Raw genomic sequence first — 17,111 nt, forward strand, 5'->3', positions numbered from 1 at the left:
GTATATGTTCAGTTAATTTAAATAATAACTTTATTATTTCATTCATGTAGCCTCTTAACAAGTATGTTGAGACATTTGGAAGCACTATATACTATTTCACAATATAATACAGTTTCAGTATGGAAAAATAATATTACTAATAATAATGATCTTATATAAGAAACAAACAATAGAAAAACAAAAGCATGAATGTATTATATATAAGGTATTTTATTTTGAATCCGCGGCTCCGTTTCCTGGTCTGGTCACATGGTCGTCCAAGATGGCCGCGCCCTGGAGCGACGCAGTGTGTAACCAGTAACAGCAGAAAGAGTTGTGCAAACAAGTTTAAATGACAGTTGGAGCTGCAGGTCGCAACTGACATCTGTAGAGAGAGACATAGGAGCGTCTGACTGTCAGCCTGTCACCTCCACATTCCCGCCGACATGAGCAAAGACGGTTTAATCCTGTAAGTACTTCTGTTGTTAGCCTAAACATACAGTGGAGTGTAGCATTATGTTTTATATAGCCTGTGTGTTATCAGGGAGCTTTAACTGTAGCATTGTGGCTGCTAGCAGAGTGACGTTATGAAATGTGCCTGTGTCACTCTTACGAAAACATCTCTTCACACAGCATGAATTGAATCTAGCATCATGTTGACCGTTTATAATGCTGTATTCACCAAACAAAAGTAATATTTCCCGGTCATTAATGCCAGCTACGTACCGTGATACGTTACAGCTCTGTCCTTTATGGAGAACTCCCATTCAGAAAGTTTAGTTTTCAGTTTAATTTTCTCTCGCTCGCATGCAAATGTGAATTCCCTTTGCAACATATTAGCAAGTATTAGCTTTAACGAGACATTTGCATCTTCTGATAAATTCGGAATATAGACAATTCATTAAAGAGTAGCTAGTTCATTGTTTTAAAATCTAAATGTTTTTTATTGTTTGTTTTTTTAGTTGTGTATAACGTTTCTTATATAACTTCCATAGTGCAGTCTACTGAGAAAACATATGGTGTGGGGAAAAAAACTCTTTTTGTTAGTATTGTTGACTAATTGCTACTGGATGAAAGCAGAATAAGTGGATCACAACTTATCCCATTTTTTTTTTTTTTTTTTAATTTCATTTGAGTGGAGAGTCTAACAGCTGTGCTAATCGTAACACCGCTGTTATATATGACATATGTCATATAGCCATTCTAAGTGCCAGAGGTAAACTGAATTTAAATTACAATCAAGTAAAACATGATTAGTTTTGTTTGGAGGCTTCAGTGGTCTGCATTTTAAGTCACTGGAAAGCAATTTATTTTTTTTTGTGGTCCATATGACAAATAACAGTACGATTTATTGTAATGCATCACTAATGCTTCCAAAGCAGCCTTTCATTCAACCGTTGTCCTTCTGCTGGAAGATGATAAGAGGGCAGAGGAGTGTTATCTCTCATATCTCTCATCTCTGTCATTGGCAGCCCTTCAGCTGGATGCCTATATGATTGCTGGGGAAAGGGAGGGGTATGCCTGTGTGTTAGATAACAGAAGCGTGGTACCGTATTGTAGCCCCCGGGCTAAAGTGATTAGGCTACTGCCAGTCAAACCCCACTGTCATAAAAGTCAATTACTTTTTGAAAATGAAACTTTGATTGTCAGATTTGCATTATGGCTGGACAATATATCGATATTATATGAGATAACGTGATATGAGAGATATCGTCTTAGATTTTGGATATGGTAATATCGTGATATGACATAAGTGTTGTCTTTTCCTGGTTTTAAAGGCTGCATTACAGTAAAGTGATGTACTTTTCTGAACTTACCAGACTGTTGTAGCTGTTCTATTATTTGCCTTTTCCCCACTTAGACATTATGTCCACATTACTGATGATTACTTAACTAAAATCTAAGTGTGAAGATATTTTGTTAAAGCACCAATTGTCAACCCAAGAATATCGCCGCAATATTGATATCAAGGTATTTGGTCAAGAATATCGTGATATCTGATATCCTCCCTATCGCCCAGCCCTAATTTGCATCAGTTTGTACTACATTAAAGCTTAGTAACAATTGGTGTGACTAGAAACAATGAATGTGACTTAATGTCCACAACAAGAAGAGATCACATCCCTGTGTTTTTGAGTTAACATTAACATTACTTACCTGTGTTTTTTTTTCTGAGCTACATTTGCTCTGACACTGGGTATTGTTGCTCTTTTGAATACTTTATTTTTAAATGACTTTAATCCACTACTGCACTGCAACCGTGCTGTATTGGTCAGCAAACCTCTTCGGCATTGTGTTGATATTGTTCTCTTTCACTGTAGCAATGGTTGTCCTCTCAGTTTGATGCAACATTACTTAATGAGCACAGTGAAAGATGCTAAACCTTTGGGTTTTTACTTTTTCTATACAGGCCCAAGGACTTCCCCCAGCTCCAGAACGATACTTTCCTGCGAGCAGCACGAGGAGAAGAAACTGAACATGTCCCTGTCTGGTGTATGAGACAGGCTGGAAGATATCTCCCAGGTACCGTGATCAGTGCTTCTTTCTTCTCTGTCCTGAAATACAGTTTTCTCTCTTAGGGCTGTGCAATGAATCGAAATGTAATCGTGATTATGATTTTGGCTCCCAATGATCACGAAAAGAGAATAATCGAGAGAAACAACTATTTAGCTCATTACGTTTTGCAAGTAAACTCTTATTTTCTCTTGTGTTCTGAATGAAAAAATAAAGTTTCAATAGGAAAAGTATTGAGGCTGAAGTTCACAGTTGAATGTTTTGGTTTTTTTTTTTACTGTTGATTTATTTAACTTTTTCCACTGTTTTTTAAGTTAAAAAATTGCAACATCTTTCCAAGAGTCAACGAGTAATCCTGTTAAATTATTGGGATTTCAGTATTGACCGAAATAATCGCGATTTATATTTTTTTCCATAATCGTCTTGCTTTTCTTTCGACTTGAAATAAATGTCTTTAAACGGTACCATTTTAGGACAAACAACATTAAGACATTTAAGACATCATTAAGACATTAGTGTTTTGTTGAAACTAATTTGCAGAGTTTCGTGAGTCCAGAGCGGGGAAGGACTTCTTTGACACATGTCGGTCACCAGAGACCTGCTGTGAGCTCACTCTACAGGTAAAGCATTGCTTTTCCAAGTTTTCATGAAAAGTCTAATTTGAATGATTTAAATGTATGTTTAGCTCCAAGACAGCAGGTTTTACGCTCCAACATGCAAGTAACCTTTGTAAATCAAATTCATTTATTTACTAAAACAAAATTACTGAAAAGCTGACCAGAAGCACTTAAAATATCTATTATATCAAATATATAGCAAACCACCAATGGAATAAACCCAAAATATATCATCATGTGTAGAAAAGAGCGAGTTCTCCGCGCTTCTGCAAACCACAACAATCCGGTGCAACTCATATCATAATGTGTGTTTATTTATGTTTTATTTTGTCTAAAAGATCACATTTCCTTCAGAGTTGACTAATTTTGATGCCATTTGCCACAATGTATTTTTGTTACTTAACACCAGCTTGAAAGAAGAAGCTCCAACATGCAAACAACCACTGGAAATAAATGTAATACATTAATTCACTTTTCATATACTTAGTAATAGTACAGTAGTACATAAGTAGTGTTATATTGGGTTGAGATGATGGCGTGTTAATAAAATATCTTACCACCTATGCCCAAGACACTACGCAAGACAGCAAACAAAAATCACAACCACCTTGTTATTTTTACGTTATCCCTTTTCTTTTTTAAATGTCTAACTTTTTTCACTTTCAGCCTCTGAGGCGTTTTCCCTTCGATGCTGCCATCATCTTCTCTGACATCTTGGTTATCCCACAGGTAAACGACAACAAGCAATCAACATATAGACAATACATCTGTTTATGTAATATCTTTGGAGTGGAAGTAGCATAATAACATTGAATCAAATTGCTGTGTAATTGTAAAGGTGTTTGCCTCTTTTAGCGTATTGTTTCAGTTTCACGGCCCACAAATGTACCAGAGCTTAAAGGGAAGTGAATAGTGGACCCACTGTCATCAGACGGGCAAAAACAAAAATTCAATGTGACAGTAATGTTGCTCCAGGCAACTGTTTGCTATCAAGTTAGCCATAACTACTTTATTAGCCAGTGATATGTGGTAATTGTGCATCTATCAGCTTGTATTGATGTTTTTTTTTCTGTCCCCTAGTGGCCAAACTATTAATGCACCTTAATTAGCATTTCACTATGTTGTGTGCATATAGGCAGTTAGCTTACCTGGTAATTAAATGGACTGTTTATTTATATAGCGCCTTTCTAGTCTTAACGACTACTCAAAGCGCTTTTACATAGTACAGGAACCATTCACCATTCATACACTGTGGCCGAGGCTGCCGTACAAGGTGACACCTGCTCATCAGATAAACACTCACACACATTTACACTCCGATGCGCAGCAACTCGGGGTTCAGTGTCTTACCCGAGGACACTTCGACATGGGACTGCAGGGCCAGGGGTCAAACCACCAACCTTCCGATTGGCAACCGCTCTACCACTGAGCCACAGCCAATTTAACATAAAAAAACTCACTCGCCGTCTCTCTATATCAAATTGCAGCCGTCTCTCAAGTCTTCTGCATGTCTTTATTCATTCTTTCATTCATTTTTTTTTTCCCTCCCTCCAGGCCATGGGTATGGATGTCCAGATGGTGGCAGGTAAAGGTCCTACATTCCCGGACCCCTTGAAGGAGCCAGAAGATCTGCAGCGTCTGCAGGCCAAAGTGGACGTGGACAAAGAGCTGGGCTACGTCTTCAAAGCCATCACACTGACCAGACACAAGATAGAGGGCAAAGTGCCGCTCATAGGATTCACTGGAGCTCCGGTTAGAGATGATACTGACACATTTAAAGATGAATAGAAAAGCATGAAAACAAAAGTGAATTAAATAATTTGCTGTGTCCATCCACAGTGGACCCTCATGTCCTACATGATTGAAGGCGGAGGCTCCAGGACCTTCTCTAAGGCGAAGCGGTGGCTCTACAGACACCCTGAGGCCAGCCACATGCTGCTGAGGATGCTGACCGATGTGATCGTGGAGTATCTGCTGGGACAGGTGGCAGCTGGAGCTCAGGTTACAGCCCTTGCCTTTTAAATCTCTGGAACTTTAACAAACTGCTTTGTTTTGTAACTTGATCAAGTCGAAAGAAACAGCCTGGAGGTTTTTTTCTGATATGTGCGGAGCTAATTGTTGACAGAAACAATAAGGTTTATTACGGTTGAAAGCCTCAGAGATTCAGTATAAGGCATATTGTGTGGAGTATGTCAGAGTTTGGACATAAGTACTATTTGCTGATCATGGAAGCTCCTACACACACTCCTTATGGAAACAAACCTGCTTCTCAGTATCAGCACAAAATGCGGTTGATGCAGCATTTTCTTTCCCCAAAAACAGTTGAGCACAGCCTGAGAGCACAAACCGTATTATTACACAAAGTCTAGACAATGTCACACCAGCAGAGTACACTGCCATACAGCAGTATTTGGGGCAGCAGAGTGGCGATAGATAGATAGATAGATAGATAGATAGATAGATAGATAGATAGCTTCATTTAGGTTAACTTAAAGCTGCTATAATCAATATATTAATCTATCTATCTATCTATCTATCTATCTATCTATCTATATTATATTAACGGGTTTCATGAAGTGACGAGTCCGCATAATTATCACCCAATTCTGCAGTTCCCCTCGAAGCGTTTTAGTGTTTATTTTAAGTGATTGTTTTTGGTTTTCTGGAACCCTCTACTGTTTTGGTTCAGTCTCTCGGCTTGTATCAGCATTGTTTCTAAAAGCTGCAGGCTGCTTTATTCAGCAAAGCAGGTCTGATAAATTAATTCAACGCTACCTGTCCAGCACCAAATGGGAGTCAGACAATGTTAGCTGCTAGCTGGTAAACAAAGTGGAACATTTAGCAGCTGAAGAGCCAGGTATTCCCCTCAGCAGTTGGTGGAGACCAAAACAGAGCTAGAAGGAGAGTGAGTATTGGACTTGCATTCAATCGGGTGGATGCTGACACAACTCTACATTCATTCTAATGTTGCTCCCAGTCCCAACTGTTTGCTGACTTGCTGGCCATATTAACTTAATAAAGTGATAATATGTTAATGTTGTGTTTACAGCTTGTTGTGCTGCCAGAAAATCAGGTTTAAAGGGGTGATAGAATGCAAAACCGATTTTACCTTGTCATAGTTGAATAAGGACAGTTTGGTGGGTAACTAGGACATACATAGAACCTCAAAATCCCATTGATACCTCTTTCCTCTGCAAATCTCACAATTTGTAACTGCCTCTGAAAACGGGCGAATCTGAACAAAGCTAAAAGTTGATGTCAACTTCTCAACTCCTCCTTATTTGGCTCTACCTTCTATCTTTGTAACGGCCCAAAATTTACATAGGCTACTAACTGATCTGAGGTCAGTTAGTCTTCTGAATAGGTCGGGCAGATCTCAGAAATTGTTCATCTGCTGTTTTACCACTAAATTTACTTCTGAGACTTTTTTTTTTTATGCGAGACTTTTTTTTTTATGCGAGAAATCAACTATGTAGAGGTCAAATATGGGCCATTTTACGAAAATTGATGGCTAAACCGGCCTGCTGTGAGGTAGATGGAGCTCCGTCACGGCTGGCAGCCCACAGTGCTCGATACCCGCGCAAAGTCACCATTTCTGGATTAGTGGACTACCAAACGCTGCTGCCCTGACAGAGCTCCAGGGCCTGCAGCTCCCCTCTTCCTGCTAAATGGCCGTTCTGTGTAAGTGAGAGCGCGGTCAGCGAGCTTGTTACGCCCGCAATCTCTTACCACAGGTTCCAGTTAATCTTTTAACGGATAGCTATGTGTATTGAGTTATTTAAACAAAAAATCGGGGAAATAAACACCTCGAGTGAGCTGGATGGAGCTCTATCAATGAGAGCTAGCTAGCTTGCCTCCTCCTAACAAGACATCTAAAATTCACAAAAAATGCATTAAATTGAAATCGGTTTATTTATTATTTATTATTAATTAGTGTGACTGTAGGGTAAGTCACATTAGCTACAAGAGACAGAGACAAAGAGACAGGCTACCATTAATTTTCAATGGGAGTGGCCATTTGCCAGCGACGAGCTTGCCGCTGCCACGAGCAAGGCGGGGACAAAATAGACAAGAAGTCTATTTTATGCAAATGCTGAGCGATGCGACAAAGCGACTGCCAATCGGAGTGAAGGTAGTGTGAGGGCAGCGTGACGTATGTCAGTGGCTCGAGTCGAAGAAAATAATTCAAGATGGCGGAAAACGCTTCAGGACATCGTATTTCTGTATGTATCGTGATATGTTTGGCATTTTATCTCATATCTTTTTACTTTTATCGAGAAATAAATACTTTTAAATCCAAAAACATTGTTTTGTGACTTAACAATACATCTGAAGTAACTTTTAAGACGTGCTTGAAGGTAGCACCGGAGAATTTCTGTTCACTGTTGCCAAGCAACCAGGGGTAGGCTAGGCACGTACAGGAGCGCCCACAAGCGAGTGCATGTTGCTCTCTTTTGTAGCTAATGTGACTGGGTAACTTTGCAGTGTCTGAAATATGAGACCTGCTTTCTCGTCTCCAGTGTGTTTCTATGTGGTTCGCTCAAACCAATCAGCGCGCAGCTAATCTAAATATTCATGAGCATACCATATTTGGAAGAAAAGCTCTTGTTACAAATAGGGCCATATTCGCAGGGTAGTTAAGGGTCCATAAAATAGCATTCTGGCAATTTTCAGCCCAACCAATGTTACATACCCTATTAGGAGACCTTAAGGAACAGTGTGAAATAACCTATATAATCATTCTATCGCCCCTTTAAAAAAAATCTTATTTTTTACTCTCTGCTGTATGTGTGTGTTGTTCAGGCTCTGCAGGTGTTTGAGTCCCACGCTGGCATTCTGGGTCCGGTGGAGTTTCAAGAGTTCTCTCTGCCTTACCTCCGAGACATCGCTCGCTGCGTCAAAGATAAACTCAAGGAGGCAGGAAAGGACGTTCCCATGGTGAGATGCAGCCGCACACATAAGCGTACATGTGCTTTTGTCCAAACCTAAATATACCCAAATCCACAACAAACACACACACATTTACACTCCTGCAGTAACACTGAAGTTTTATTTTTAATTCCTCATATTTCTGCATGTGTTTTTCTTGACAGTGTCAGTGACTAATGATGTACGCCTGCTCATCATCTGAACTGCAAATGAGTCAAATGTGACAACTCTCCTGCTACTCTCCTGTATTTTTCAGTTTGTTCTCACGTTATATCAATCACTTTCTATATTAGTTTGACTACTCTGTTCTATTCTTACCCTCACTCTGTTGCTTCGACTACATTGTTTCCCCAAGAGGGATCATTAAGGATTCATCGGGTCTATTATAAATAACTTTTCTGCTTTATCACCAGAAGATGGCAGCATTTCACCATAAATGCTTCATCAGGATTTCTGCAAAAGTTGCTTTTGAAAATCTACTCTTCTTACTTTTCTGTACTTGTGTGTCTTCCAGATTGTATTTGCAAAGGATGCTCATTATGGTCTGGAAGATCTGTCTCAGTCTCATTATGAGGTGGTTGGGCTGGACTGGACCATTGACCCACGATCAGCACGGTAAACGCACGCACGCACACACACACACCTATACACAGAGCTAGTTCTAAAATAACATGGCACAAAAAACATAATAAAACCACCTAAAAATCTGAATACAAACTGCCCCTTCTAACTCCAGTGTTAGAGTATCTCCGTGTTAGATATGGCACATCAGCCCATCGGCTGTTTCTGAAATGGTAATAGAAATCTGAATTTCAACCAGAGCTGTCTCCTCAGGTTGACGCTTGTAAGATTTAAAGTGTCTCTGGAATGTGAGCGGGGAATAGAAAAGGATCAATACACAAATCTCCTCACTCAGAAGCAGATACAGCTACAGCCTCAAAATCAGTCATGGTCAGACTGCAAAAACAAAGAGCTTAAGGCTGAATACATCTCGAGGATGCATCTGTTGTCGCAGTTGCTGAACTAATCATGAACCACACTGTCGTGTTTCCTGAGGAGCAGGTTAACCATTAGTGACCTCTCCCTCGTCCCTGGCTCGTCACTGGGTGCAGGATTTAAGTCAACAAACGTCTGTGTTTCCTGCTCATCAAATACTTAACCTGTTGGTTAAAGGATTTGTGTGTGTGTGTGTGTGTGTGTGTGTGTGTGTGTGTGTGTGTGTGTGTGTGTGTGTGTGTGTGTGTGTGTGTGTGTGTGTGTGTGTGTGTGTGTGTGTGTGTGTGTGTGTGTGTGTGTGTGTGTGTGTGTGTGTGTGTGTGTGTGTGTGTGTGTGTGTGTGTGTGTGTGTGTGTGTGTGTGTGTGTGTGTGTGTGTGTGTGTTCTCAGGGAGCGCACAGGAGGGAAGGTCAGCCTGCAGGGAAACATGGACCCTTGTGCTTTCTACGCTCCAAAGGTAACCTCCACTCCCACTTTGGTTTAGGCTCTTACATGGACAGAGGCGTAACGTTTTTCTTCTTCAAAAACATCTTCATTTAAAACCAAAATACACACACACACATGAACCCATTCCCGGTAACACAACAGTCCCTGCGAAAGGAGAGCCTGAACAAGCATGACATTAAGTATAAATACTTAGAGTAAAACATGTATATAGGTAGAGATATAAATACATTTAAATAAAGTAGATGAATTGGTTAAAATATAAAATATGTACAGCTTAGAAACGCAACCCAGACAAAAAGAGGTCAGGGCACCGTTCTGCTCTCCCTCCTTATTCACAACCATGTTACTCTGGCTATAATACAAGTTACCTTGGAGTGACAGCAGTGGCGCAAATCCTTGTTCCTCATGCAAGAACATTTTCATATTCTTATCCTAAATTCTAAGTTTTTATTCCCCCAAAACGTCTGTAAAGCGTGCTATTTCCCATTATGCATTTGTTTTTAGTGTTATAACCGTAATTAACCCTGAGCTGTGTGTCTCAAACTATGCCGTGGTGTTTCCTTGAATTTGAAGGGGAATTGGGCCTGGAAAGTCCTTGACAATTCCTTGAATTGTGGTGTTTAAGGTGTGGGAACCCTGTGTGACAGAAGGCACTATCGGCACAGTATGACCAGTACGACAGATCTGGACTGCTGAAGTTTGTTCGTACAAAGTTCTGTTAAATCGCCCGTACGCGCCACCTTAGAATAAATCTGTTCTCATCGGTGGTTCTTGCGTGGAGCCCCTTGTCTGATCCTCACAGACGTCTCACTTACATAATGTAAGAAAGTCGCGCATATCTTTTAAAAACATCCGCAACTTTAGCTTGTTACTTACTATGCCAGTTTGTTTTTCTAATGCCCAAACTGCAAGACCTCTCCTTAATCCCAAAACTACAATTAGGTCTTTGTACGGCCTTCCTTTTTAAAGCAATTATATGTTTGTCCCGTGACCGACAGGAATGAGTTTGTTTCCTCACATTTACTGGAACATCTTCAGTGTACATTTCTTTTATCACATTTAGTTGTCAGGAATATTGGGATTAGAAAAGGTGTAATACAACAGGTGTAATGTTCTTTTCTTTTATTTATAGTTTGGCTTTGGGCTAGGAGACACGTCTCTTCTCTTAGATCTCTATAGAGATGTCTGTATGGAGACAGTCCCTCCATGCAGAGAGATTAAAGACCCTTTTCTTCATAACCTGCTAATATGTCCTAAAACATGCACCACTGATCTCTGTCCTGTAAATGGTTAAGTGTGAGCTGCTTAATGAGGGTTTCAGAGCAGAATTTAGTGTTGTTTTTCATGAGATACAAAAGAAAGGAAGGGAAATAACAGACAACCCCACTGCTATTTTCAGCCCCCCGCGTGCATGCTGTGAATCCTATTTTCATCCCACAGTATTGCAATTCATGTATTTCTACATAATACAGTGAAGTGCTATAATTCATTCTGACAAACTTTTGTTTACACACCGTATGGCAATTTATAACCTCTTCATTATAAGTTCAGAAAGTTGTTTGTCCTCTGACCCAGTTTGAGCAAAGTATATCTCAGACACTCTGACTTATTATAAATATTAGAAGCCGACTGATCTAAAAGGTGTGCCGGTTGGTCCGTACCTTTTTCATCATCTCTCCTTCTCTCCCCTCCTCTCTATCAGGAGCGCATTTCAGACATCGTGAAGAAGATGTTGGAGGGTTTCGGCACGAGGGGCTACATCGCCAACCTCGGCCACGGCCTTTACCCTGACATGGACCCGGAGAGCGTGGGCGCCTTCGTCGAAGCTGTGCACCAACACTCTAAACAGATGATCAAACAAAAGTAACGATGGATGTGAGGGAATGTGTAATCCCAAAAAAATCTGATGATAGTGACAGAGAGAATTTACAATAATGCATTATGTTATTAAAAACTAAAACATTTACAGCTTCATGTCTCATTTCAGGAGTTAAATAATCCATTCCCTGGGATTTTCTCAGAGGAAAACTACAATAAAAACACTGTCCTAAATATTAATGGAGGGGGAGGGGGGAGGGGGGGAGAAACAAGATGTTGGTTTTCTAAGACAAGATTTTCTGTTCATCTATAATATGTTGATCTGACCAGGAGTGGATTATGGGTTTCCATTGGAGAGGGTGGGCATCATTTATGCACGTACATGAACATTAACAACACAAGGTAATTGGATTAATATTGAATATATTTAAAAATGCTCAATCCAGCTTTGAGTTTTTTAAATTTATTTTATTAAGATATATCAAACTCCCGCCAATGTCATTCGAGCACATACAAATACAAATGGAGACAAACCTTTATAAGCTCTTAATAGCTACAGAGCTTCATGACGGAGCTCTTCATCAGGTGGCTTCTTTGTCCTTGAACAAAAACAAAAATGATCCAAACAAAAGCTGGTGATTTGTAAAAGGGTTTCAGCATAAGCACTACTGCAGTTAAAAAAATAAAATAAAATTCTAAGGAAAAATGTCAGGACACAGCAGTTGATCATTCCACCATCTAACATTTTAACAGGGAACAAAATCCCCCGCTGGATCTCAGCATGAAGAGTTTTATTTTTACTCCTGCAGATAGAAAATCTGCTTAGAAATGCACGCTGTACAAGAAGATGCCTTATGCTGTCTTTGTCTTTCACCCTGAATCAGTTTGTATCTTTTTGTTTTTTATTTCATCAACTCAGACTAGAAGAGGTGGCTTATAAAGTGAATCACATTGTAAGCATCCTAAAAGGTTCTGTCCAGTTAAATAAAGATTGATTTGATTTCTGGTGAAATTTATGTTTTTTATTTTATGAGTCCAGCCTATAGAAGATGATGTTTAAAATCTGTGGCGATCCTCTTTAACTTTATATCTATTGCCATAATCAGGTTTATGACCCAAAAACTAATGACATTCTCATCAGCCTCACTTTGTGTTAAACAGCATAGCTGTTCCTATGAGTAGAGCCTTACAGAACTGCTAGCTAGGCTGTAGACTTAATTGTTGTCTTGTTAATAATCTGTCTATAAACTACTAAAGGTAATTTACCCTCGTTGTCGTCGGGTCAAATTTGACCCATTTTCAAAAAGTTTCTATACCAGAAATTTGGGTTTCTTTCAACCAAATTGTCCAAAAAATAAAGTGGATGGTTCTATGCAACGCTCTTCACAAATAAAATAAATCATCAGTTCCCTACTTTAATTGAATTTTAGTGTTTTATTCAATTTTATAGCATTTGAAAAAAATTGATAAAAGAGCATTGAAAAAAAGTGTCAAAAATGTCGAAAAAAGCGTGGGGGGAAAAAAACAAAGAATACGTCAAATAAAGCGCTGAAAAGAATTGACAAAAAGTGACAAAAACGTAAAAGCTTCAAAAATGTCGGCAAAAACAACAACAAAAACTTGGAAAAAGGTGACAATCGACAAAAACATCGGAAATAGTGACACGAAACTTGAAAAAAACGGACAAACGTTGAAAAAGATGACCAAAACGTTGATTTTTCTTCTTTTTTTTTTTTTGACCCAGAAAAACTAAAAGTTGCATGGTCGTCAGGAAGACAACACAAGGGTTAAAAACTACAATGCTGAATACCCAAAGGTAAAAAGGTTGCACACACAAAGATCTACAGGAGAATGTGGACTAATCTCAATTTCACCATTTTATCCTGGTCATGTCAAACAAACATGCTAATGTTTCGGCCTAGTGGTCTTCAACAGAGCGTCTAGAACGAAACATGTTTGACGTGGCCAGAATAAATTGGTGAAGTTAAGATTAGTATATACTTATGTAATATTTGGGGTATTTAACATTGGAAATGTATGAACTTTGGATTAGCGCCACAAACAAATACTGGGAGAGCGCATCCTCTCAAAGAGCTAACTAATTGAAAACTACATTTCTATCCTCTGACTATACACTTACTCTGTCTTCCTTTCCACCTGCGTCATATGTGTTGTAATTTAAAGGAACACTGCGACTTATTGGGACTTTATCTTATTCGCTGTAAATAACAAGGTCACGTGAGAATATAGTTCCCACTATGTATATGGTTAGAAGATGGCTGTGTCTCATGTTATCTTGTTATTTGTACACGCTGTGAAATTTTACCACAATCATTTAGGAAGTGAAGCTTACGTATATTCCTACAGGTGCACTTGTAAGTCTAATCTGATAAAGGTGCCGAAATACTCTAATGCACATTTAAAAAAAACACCGCTTACATACTTAATTCTTGTTGTGATGGTTTCTGCATCAGAGTTGTTTCTCCCGACTGCTGATTCGAGGCTGGGGCCTGGCCCAGAAAATGGGACAGAGACGCGACAGTGACTGGGGCTTTAACTGGGACAGAAGTGAGACGGTGTCCTGCTGCCTGAATTTTATCATCCAGTCTGAAGTCCTTGGAGACTGCTTTGTAATGAAGGTCTATTTAAATAAACAGCACAGTGTAGCCTCTAGAACAACATTAACTAATAGTTACTTGGATTTTTCTAAAAGATTTAAGCTTTAAAAAGAAAAATAGGTTGCCAACAACAGTTTACTAATAGAGAGAAATATGTGACAGCGCACATCATTGAAATGTAGATTTCATAATACTGATTGATTGATAAAAACAATACTGATTTTGGCTATGTGTATATGTAACGGTGGAGAGATAGTCAGTTCACTCAGAGAACCAAGGTTACAACGTAACCGAGCAATCTAGGAGCATTTTCCGGTAGTCGCCACCTTCCCTGCATGGCCTTGAAAGCTATGAGGAGTTTGCAATGTTCTGACATATAACATATTACATCATTTGCAGGTACTTTAGACTTGTTGCTGCAACATAACCAATGTGACCCCAACTAAATGCTTCTATCACAGCTGTTGGAGGCAGGATCCAAGACAAGTTTGGCTGTTTCTATTGAAGTGGATAGGCAAAGGCCATCCAAAAATGCAAATCCTTGAAGACCCTCCAGAAGTACACAGACACACACATATTTTTCTACAAGTTAGGTACTCAGAAGCAACATTCAATTAACCTTTCATCGCAAGTAGGGATGCAATGATTATAGATTTTGTTGGTACGATTATAGTCTGTAGAATAATCACGGTTTCTTGATTATCATCAATTATTATGCATTCATTAATTTCACTACTAATGTATGAAATCACATGAACACTCTAGATTTAATGTGTTATTTATTGCTGCCCTTTTCAAACAGAAATAACAGTAACAGTTTTGAATGTTTTGAAAACGATTAGGTGATCAATCATTAACCTTTTTTATTGAAAATAATCTGAAAGATTAGAGACTAAAGGTGAATCCGTCACACCACAAACAAAGGCCAAGTTGGCAACAGCAATGCTGTCCAGATGATGGCGCAGTGGATATGACACATTCCTTTGGTTTTGGAGATCTGGGTTCGATTCCCACTGCGATACATTAACCGATGTGTCCCTGAGCAAGACCCTTAACCCCTAGTTGCTCCAGAGGCGTACGACTTCTGATACATAACAACTGTAAGTCGTTTTGGATAGGAGCGTCAGCTAAATGACATGTATTGTCCTTCTTAAGAAGAAGTTGGCCCTTTTTGGGCTAGAAACAGCCGTGCTAGCTGGTGTGTCTAAAAGTTGGAGAAGCTGCTAGACAAGATGCACCTGTCACAGGGAGATTCGCAGCATGTTGCCAAGGAATACATGCGATGGAGAGATCTTTTTGCAGCGTTATGTCCCGTAGGGGATTAAGAGGAGTAAGTAAACTAACGTTTAGTGGTAACGTCAGAGACATGATTTAGCTGTTGCTGAGTTTTGACTCGTACGAACGTAACGCTAATGTCAGCTCGCTCACCTATATGCAAACGTCGGCTTCTGACTCGTTAGCTGTTAACTGTAACGTTACCGTTAACATTAAACAGGCTAACGTTTGCTGACTGGTAACGTTAACAAGCTAACAAACAAGTAACAGCAACGTTAATAAACAATAAAGTTGCTTCAAAATGACACATTGTCAATATTTTTAGAGACCCCCCAAAATTTCACAAATCACGTTTTCAGGGGAGCCCATGTCTTATTAAAGGGAGCCGAGCTCCCCCTAGCTCCCCCGTAGTTCGCACCCTGAGCAGTATCCCACCACGGGACGGGACGCCGTTGAACATCACTCTGACAGTCAATAATACTCGCGGTAGTCTCGCTTTGCCAACCCTTCCTTTACAGTGCATCGGAGGAGGGTCTGGCTACTAGTGCACACAGAAAAACCTGGTTTATTGGCATTTCTTTAATGTTTTGGTACCGAGTTTGCAATACCAAAACAAAGAAAGCGTAAGGTAACGGACATCCGGCCGAAGATAGTGAAATCCAGCGGAATTTCCGGCGGCAATGGAGCAATCCTGGAAGTGGAGCGTCGTGGATAGACTATAGAGAGCCGAAGTCACGCCCCTTCCGGTGGACCTGAATTGAGCCAAAAATATTAACGAGAGTCAATGGAGAGATAATAATTATTTTTTGATCCCATTTGAATTGAGCCATGGATTACAAACATGATGTTCGTCAATTTAAAAGATAATTTTTCAACCAAAGAAAGTCGTGAAACCGCTCAGTGAACTACATCTCCCGTCTCACACAACTACCTCACCTAGCTTGATGCTCGGCTTGCTCGCTAGCTAGCTAGAAAAATAATGTTTTAAATTGACTAACATCATATTTGTAATCCATGGCTCAATTCAAATGGGATCATAAAATAATTATTATCTCTCCATCGACTCTTGTTAATATGTTTTCTGAATTAAGGTCCCATGGACCAGAAGTAGAAGGACGGGAGAGAGCCGAAGTCACGCCCTTCTACTTCTGGTCTATGGCTCATTATTTTTCAACCGAAGAAAGACTCAGTTTATTGTTAAACTGTTGAAGTATAAGACAATACTGAAAATACTGAAAATACGTAATTAGAAAGACTACACACTTCAATGTCTCATAGATGACGTCTCGCTGAAGCTACGATGTCTGATGTAACATTATTAAATGAGCAGAGGATCTCGCTTGTTCTTTTGCTTATCTGCTGAAAACACTTCACTGGATAAAACACAGCAGTTAAGATAACGTTAACAGAGCTAAGGTAGCTAGCTAGCGAGCAAGCCGAGCATCAAGCTAGGTGAGGTAGATTGTGTGAGACGGGAGATGTAGTTCACTGAGCGGTTTCACACAAAACAAAGTGGTACTACGACAAACCTATGGCTAACTGAGACTTTCTACGGTTGACAAATTATCTTTTAAATTGACGAACATCATATTTGTAATCCATGGCTCAATTCAAACGGGATCAAAAAATAATTTGTTTCTCCCCGTTCACTACCATTCATATTTTTTCTGAGTTAAGGTCCCATGAGGTCCACCGGAAGGGGCGGGACTTCGGCTCTCTATACTCGTGGTGATTTTGTGTGTGTAGCGTGTGTGTAGCGTGTGTGCGCACGCGAGCGTTTATGTAGTCAAGGAGGTTTAATAAGAAATGCATGCAGTGCTACACTTAACGTGCAGTCAGTTAACAATCACTTAATTAACGGTGACATTTTAAAGCGCGGTTAATAGTGAAATCGGTTAACCGTTGCATCCCAGACAAT

The 17,111-nt window shown here is 39.7% G+C and overlaps 1 protein-coding gene across 1 annotated transcript; it reads left to right on the forward strand.

Annotated features, from left to right (window-relative positions):
- The first annotated feature begins 234 nt into the window (after positions 1 to 234).
- On the forward strand, positions 235 to 11,448 carry urod (uroporphyrinogen decarboxylase). Its single transcript, XM_039815054.1, has 10 exons — positions 235 to 448; positions 2,390 to 2,502; positions 3,034 to 3,113; positions 3,777 to 3,839; positions 4,665 to 4,862; positions 4,950 to 5,111; positions 7,914 to 8,048; positions 8,554 to 8,654; positions 9,426 to 9,492; positions 11,185 to 11,448. The coding sequence occupies exons 1-10, from the start codon at positions 426 to 428 to the stop codon at positions 11,347 to 11,349; spliced, it is 1,107 nt and encodes a 368-aa protein (XP_039670988.1). The 5' UTR covers positions 235 to 425; the 3' UTR covers positions 11,350 to 11,448.
- The last annotated feature ends 5,663 nt before the right edge of the window (positions 11,449 to 17,111 follow it).

Source organism: Perca fluviatilis, chromosome 11 (genome assembly GCF_010015445.1).
Source record: "Perca fluviatilis chromosome 11, GENO_Pfluv_1.0, whole genome shotgun sequence".
NCBI lineage: Eukaryota > Metazoa > Chordata > Actinopteri > Perciformes > Percidae > Perca > Perca fluviatilis.

Coding starts and splice junctions, on each gene's coding strand:
- urod (XM_039815054.1), top strand. CDS start 426: ATGAGCAAAGACGGTTTAATCCT. Junction 2,503..3,033: donor GGCTGGAAGATATCTCCCAG/GTACCGTGATCA, acceptor ACTAATTTGCAG/AGTTTCGTGAGTCCAGAGCG. Junction 3,114..3,776: donor GCTGTGAGCTCACTCTACAG/GTAAAGCATTGC, acceptor TTTCACTTTCAG/CCTCTGAGGCGTTTTCCCTT.